We start from the raw sequence: 7,036 nt of genomic DNA, 5'->3' as shown, positions 1-7,036 counted from the left end.
TCGATCCAGAGCTAGACATTCCAAGCGCAGTGCCAGTCTGGGTCAGACTGCCCCATCTCCCTCTTCACTGCTGGGGCGATGATTCGGTCAAAGCAATAGGAAACGCGATCGGAAAATACATAGATCGCAGCGAACCCAAGGACAACATGCAGGCCTGTGCGCGGATTTGTGTTGAAGTTGACCTGGGGCGTGGACTACCGGAAGCAATCAAACTGAAAGTAGACGAGTGGTGCCATATTCAGCAGCTGGACTACGAACAGATACCCTTCAAATGCAAGGTATGTCACGAATATGTACATTTTGCAAATAGATGCCCTAAAATTATAAATGTAGGATCAGAAGAGCAAGAAGGGCAATGGGAATCTGTTAAAAGAAAAAAATCATCTCCACCAATGAAACCTTCGGAATCTGAAGCCCCTGGGGCTTCCCTCCAGCAACCCATCCAGCCTCATTCATCCCTCCAGCACCCTTCCTCGTCCTCTTAGCAATCCCCACCTCATCACCCCTCCTCACCCCCCCGACCTTTAGATCCTTCCATTCCACCTTCCTCCAACCCCTTTGCGGCCCTCTCTGAGGAAGAAACTGAGCAAGATCCTTCCCCATCTGACCCACATCTTCATCCCTCCCCCCCTCATATCTCCCAGCCCTCCCCTGATACCCCCTCCGCTAGGATCACCAGAAGCTCATCGAAGGATCATGGGGCGCCCAACGATATACCCAAAAAACACGGGCCTGGCAGAAAGTCGGCTAAACAGCAGAGAGAAGAAAGTGCACAGAAGGATATTGCCATGGGATCTCAGGCTCCTATAGAATCCTTCATTCTGGGACATTCGGATAAAGAAAACAATAACAAAGGTAAAGAGAGGCGAGCACCTCTCCATACTACAGGTAAATCATGATGAAATTGCTATCCTGGAACAGTAGGGGATTAGGGCACCCCTCCAAGATAGCAGCCCTTAAGGAATTAATTCGAAGTGAAAAGCCTGAAATCATCCTAATTCAGGAGGCAAAGCAAGATCAAACCGAAATCAACAGAATCATTAATCAACAAAAGATTTACAGTGGTTGTGCCAATGAAGCAAGAGGAGCCTCGGGTGGCATCCTAACAATGTGGGACAACAGTAAATGGAGCTGCAACTTTGCCAAAATACATCAGAACTGGATCAATGTTAATCTAGAAAGCAAGGAAAATGGAACGACTGTAAAAATATACAATATTTATTCACCGAATCAATACAGGGAAAAAGAAGTGTGCTGGAACACTTTGGAAACAAATATAGAAGAAGACCAAGACAGCAATCTCATTCTTACAGGGGATTTAAATCTGGTTTTGCACGCCAATGAGAAAAGAGGGGGAAACTTCAGCCCAGACCCATTCAGAAACCGACTTGAGCATATTATGCAGGAGCAAGATTTGGTTGATATAAAGCCCAAGAACTGCAGGTACACCTGGAGCAATAGGCGTCTAGGAGCAGGCAATATCATGGAGAGGCTTGACCAGTTCCTCATTAATGTCGCTTATCTGTCCTCCTTTGTTACCGGCCAGTCAAACATCCTCAACATCTCCGCCTCGGATCATTATCCAATAACGCTTACCTTGCACAGCCATTGCCAGCTTGGACCACTCCCTTTCAGATATTGTTCCCTCTGGAACCGAATCCCTGCAGCTAGAGACGCGGTGTGGCAGGCCTGGACCCAGCATGTGGAAGGCTCCCCGACATATATCTGGGAAACAAAATTGAAGCAAACTAAACAGGCTCTTAAAACTTGGGCAAAGACTAATTACCAGGAACCCGAGATGATTAAAAAGGACATCAAAAAAAATCTTGAGGAAGTGCAGCAAAATATAGAAGCTGTTGGACTCTCCCAGCAAGCCAAAGAAAATGAGATAAGACTGTATTACCAGCTGACACAAACAATAAGGGACGAAGAGACCAAATGGAGATTAAAGTCAAGATAGTTATGGCTGCACGAGGGAGATAAAAATACATCTTATTTCCATAAGCAGGCTACAGTTAGAAAGACCAGGAACACTGTGAGTACAATTAGAGATAGTGAAGGGAACAGCTATGACACCCAGGAGTCCATAAAAGAAGCAGCCACCATTCACTTTAAAAATCTCCTGACAGAGGACAAAAGTGAGGAAGACTACTCAAGCTTACTCCAATACATGACTAAAGAAGTTACCCAAGAAACGAACAGCAGGCTCACGCAAGAGGTAGAAGAAGAGGAAGTTCAAAAGGAAATCTGGAGCCTTCGCCCAGACAAAGCTCCAGGACCTGATGGGTTTCCAATTAGTTTTTACAGGGAGTACTGGCAGCTGATCAAAAAAGACCTTCTAAAGATGATATGCTGGGTTCTTCGGAAAGGCAAGCTTGGGGGATACACCAACTCAACCCATCTTGCCCTAATACCAAAAGAAAACAGGCCCTCTACCTTCTCAAGATTTCGACCCATATCCTTATGCAATTCAGCATACAAAATAATTACAAAAATTCTGTCAACAAGACTCAAGCCTCATCTCTCCTCTTTGATCTCAGAAAACCAAGGAGGCTTTCTGCCTAATAGACACATCTCTGATTCCATCCTTCTTGTGCAAGAGGCCATACATTCAAGCATAAGCCAAAAGGAGAAAGGATTCGTCCTAAAGCTAGACCTTGCCAATGCCTTCGATAGGGTTAGACACTCCTTTCTGTTTGCAGTGCTTCAAAAAATGGGATTTAACTCCTCCTTCATAAATATGATCAAAGCCTGCATTTCGAATCCTTGGATCTCCCCTCTGATCAATGGTAGACCTTGTGCTGCTTTCCAATCCTCACGAGGTCTTAGACAAGGCTGCCCCCTGTCCCCTTACTTATTTATCCTCATGGCTGAGTCTCTTAGCAAAGCCTTGGACTACAACCGAAGAATTGGTCTAATTACTGGCATCAAATTTGAGCAAGGTACAAAGAACATCAATCACTCCCAATTTGCTGATGATACCCTCTTGATGGGAGGAGCGTCCATCACTATTGCAAGGCGCTTCAAAAAGATCCTAGATCAATTCATGGATTATTCAGGAGGGAAAGTTAATCAGGTAAAAAGTTGCATCTATGGATGGAATGCAACAAATAACATCATCCACAGTATTGCAAATACTCTAGGAGTCTCATACAAGCTAAACTGGAGCCACTTCACATATCTAGGGATGCCGGTGAGTATGGGACCTCTGATGGCCGATACATGGAATGAAATCCTTGACAAGATAAAGAGAAAAATCCAACAATGGGGTTCTATGTGGCTGAATCCAGCAGGACGCCTTGTACTTCTAAAATCTGGGCTGGCCTCTCTGCCCATTTATCGCTTCTCTTTGTACCAAGCTCCAATGGCCTTCCATCACAACATGGAAAGAGCTCTTAGACACTTCCTCTGGCAAGGAGGGAAAACGGAGAAAAAAAAGTTCAATTTAGTTAGTTGGAAGAATGTCATTCAGCCTCAAGAGAAAGGAGGGCTTGGAATAAGATCTCCAAAACTGCAGAACTTAGCCCTTGGAGCCAAAATAATTTGGAGACTGATTACAGGGGCCTCAGCATGGTGGAAGACGGTCCTAGAGGCCAAGTATCTGAACAGCACAAGGCATCAACTCTTGAACACCAACATCCCCAATAGAGACAGCACAAAAATCTGGAAACTCTGCAAGAAAGTCATACCTTTTATGTCCCAAAACATATCAAAGGTCCCAGGAGGGGGGAGCAGCATTAACTTTTCCACTGACAAAATATTAGGACAGCAACCTATGGGGTCAAACACAGAGGCAACTCCTGCCATAAGTTGGCTTAATGACAGAGGTATATGGTGCTTGGCTCAAATAACGCATTGGGGAAATCATTCTCAAGCTTGGGAGGGTTGGAAACTGCCGGACTACCCTAGAGAGCTAGAAACAAGCGTTGTAGCTTTAAAGAACCTTCTGCACAGTAAAGCTCCGACCCAAAGAGGTAAGCAAGATGGGTATCGCTGGGATCCCACGGGAACTCAGTACACAACCAAGGCAGGGTATCAACATCTTTGTGACAGTGCCTTTCCACAGGCCATATGGAGTCAATGGAAATTGGTTTGGAGAGCTGAAGCCCCTCCTAAAGTAAAATTCTTCTTCTGGCTTCTTCTGAAAGGGAAGATTCTAACAGCAGAAAACTTAAAAAAAAGGGGCATTATGGGCCCATCCAGGTGCCCAAACTGCTGTCAAGCTGAAGAAACAATACAACACCTGTTCATAGATTGTCAGGTAGCAGATGATTGCTGGAGGCAGATGGCCTCAATCGGGGAAGTCACATGGGAACCAAAGGCAACCATTGCAGAAACTGTCTACAGCTGGAGGAAAAGCTGTCCTTGGAAAGGAAAAAAGAGCAAATTAACGCAAAGGATATGGAACACTATACCTTTAACTCTTGTTTGGCGTATCTGGCTGGCAAGAAACAGAAAGGTATTTCAAGACAAAGGATGCAACGCTAGAGTCATGTGTCACAAAGCTAAGAATTTAGCGGTGGAAGCAATTGTAGTCCACACTCAAGGCAAGATCGAGACCACCAATTACAGCGTTGAAGAAAGGAATCTGATCAACCATGTACAAGGAAACCAAATCAGTATCCAGGCACCAAGGCAAGGAAATCTACAATCGAAGGAGACAAGCAGCGTTTGGAAACTTAGGCTCAAGGAAGAGGAATTCGCACTCTGGCTGAGCAATTGCAATAGGTTCTACATGTTCTTTGACGGCGCCTCAAAATCAAATCCTGGTCTAGCAGGTGCAGGGGGCCTCATCTGCAATGCCAATGGCGAGACTATTCTTCAATTCGAATGGGGGCTGGGAGAACTATCCAATAACAGGGCAGAGGGATTGGCTTTGTTCCAAGGGCTCACCCAATTGATCAAGATAGGAATTAAGAAGGTGATAGTCTTTGGCGATTCAGCAATCATCATCAGACTCATGGTGCAAAGGCAGAGCACGCCAAACGCTCTTCTGCAGCAAATCAATTGTAGGAACCAGATCCTTCACGACTTGCTGGAGGAGGTCCGATATTACCATATATTACGTGGACTAAATAAAGATGCTGACAAGTACGCCAACAAGGCCTGTGAACGCTCCAAAGGCAACCTTAGTTGTAACAACATCTCATCCTTCCAACCTTTACCATGAGAACTACGCAGCTAGTCAACGTTAGGGGAAACGTAATCAAAAGAATCCATGACTGCAGGCAAATCAATAGCGCAGGGGACAGCAGGATCCTTCCCCATTCTCAAGAGCAGTGCTGCCTCTGCGCGCTCGGAGGCCCTCACCAGAAGCAAGGAAAGTCCTCAGAGGCATCGAGACAAGAAGCTGATCAGCGCCTACGATTATTTTCCAGACCTAATGGAGCGTCCAGAGCAGTGCTTTCATTGCAGGGATTTACAAGCAGAATTCGAAGAGGTGCGTGCGCATCAGCAACATCCTCTTCTAGTGCAAAGCAGAACGAACCAGACCTGGACCCAGAAGGATCTACTGCAAGGAAGATAAGTCATATAGACATAGATTAGTCATGGTTTGTAAATGTAAATTTTGGGGCTTTCAGTTTGTAAGAATCTACAGTAGCATAAACAGTTTTAGGGGCATGAAAACAACTGTAAGAATCAAGGAGAGTAACTTTTTTGTAACTCCTTGGATTCAGAATGCTCAGGAAGCATCTTATGTATGGCAAAATGCCCACTTTTTTTCAGATTAATATATAGCAACCGAACTCTGTCTAAAAAAAAAAAAGATGAACTTGGTAAGTTTGAACCCAAAGCAGATGAACGAATTCTTCTTGGTTATTCATCTAGAAGTAAAGGATACAAATGTTATAATAAAAGACTTCGGAAAATTGTTGAATGCGTTGGTGTAGTAATTGATGAAGCATGTAGAAATCTGGAACATATGAAATCAACAAAGGAATATAACAATGAGGAAGACGGTGAATGCTTTCCTGTATCAAATAAAAATGATATAGAGGAATAAATCAATGAAGCACTAGAAGAAGATACAACAAACAGGGAAAAGACTCCATCCAAGTATGTTGAAAAGAATAATCCAGAATCTCAAATTCTAGGAGAAAAAGGGTTTGGAGTACAAATAAGAAGAACTCTTACAGGAACCTCAATTTATCTAGCATTACTATCCTCCATGGAACCATAGAATGTAAATTAATCTAGCAAAGATGAATGTTGGGTTAAGGCCATGGATGAAGAACTTGACCAAATTGAAAATAATGATACTTGGGAATTAGTTCCTAGACCTCATGATAAGAATGCTATAGGAACAAAATGGATATTTAAGAATAATTTGAATGAAAATGGAGAGGTTATTAGAAACAAAGCAATACTTGTTTGTAAAGGGTATGCTCAACAAGAAGGTATAGACTTTGAAGAAAATTTTTCACATGTTGCTAGACTTGAAGCCATAAGAATGTTTCTTTCTCTTTCAAGTTTTCGAAAATTCAAAGTATATCAAATGGATGTAAAATCAACCTTTCTTAATGGGGATTTAGAAGAAGAAGTTTATATTGAGCAACTAGAAGGATTCATTCTAGGAAACGACGCAAAACTTGTATGCAAGCTCAAAAAGGCTCTATATGGTCTGAAACAAGCTCCAAGGGCCTGGTATTATCATCTTGACAAATATCTACAACAACAAGGTTTCACAAAAGGTTCTGTAGACACCAACTTATACACAAAGATTGAAAATGATAAACTGCTAATTATTGTTGTTTATGTTGATGATATCATCTTTGGTAGCAATGAAGAATTTATGAGTCGGAACTTTCTTCGGTTATGCAGCAAGAATTTGAGATGTCCTTACTTGGTGAACTTACTTATCTTCTTGGTCTACAATTCCAACAAACAAAAGATGGAATTTTTCTTTCACAAACCAAATATCTCAAGCAGATTCTTAAGAAATATGGAATGGAAGATTCTAAACCTGTATGTACTCCAATGGTTACAGGATGTAGTTTTAGGTCTAACAATGAATCACCTATAGCGAATCAACCAG

At 42.9% G+C, this 7,036-nt stretch overlaps 1 protein-coding gene across 1 annotated transcript; it reads left to right on the top strand.

Moving 5' to 3' along the window:
* The first annotated feature begins 895 nt into the window (after window positions 1–895).
* Window positions 896–1,960, top strand: LOC149204308 (uncharacterized). The gene has a single exon (XM_089397088.1). The coding sequence runs from the start codon at window positions 896–898 to the stop codon at window positions 1,958–1,960; it is 1,065 nt and encodes a 354-aa protein (XP_089253214.1).
* Window positions 1,961–7,036: the final 5,076 nt, after the last annotated feature.

This window comes from Pinus tabuliformis, chromosome 1_2 (assembly GCF_031772625.1).
Source record: "Pinus tabuliformis cultivar Carrire ecotype Pingquan chromosome 1_2, CPIR1, whole genome shotgun sequence".
In the NCBI taxonomy this organism is placed as follows: Eukaryota; Viridiplantae; Streptophyta; class Pinopsida; order Pinales; family Pinaceae; genus Pinus; species Pinus tabuliformis.
The sequence above is the reverse complement of the archived record's forward strand: the minus strand, read 5'-3'. Positions and strand labels throughout refer to the sequence as shown.

What these genes read in the sequence shown, in the direction of transcription:
- LOC149204308 (XM_089397088.1), top strand. Translation starts at nt 896, where the DNA reads ATGATGAAATTGCTATCCTGGAACAGTAGGGGATTAGGGCACCCCTCC.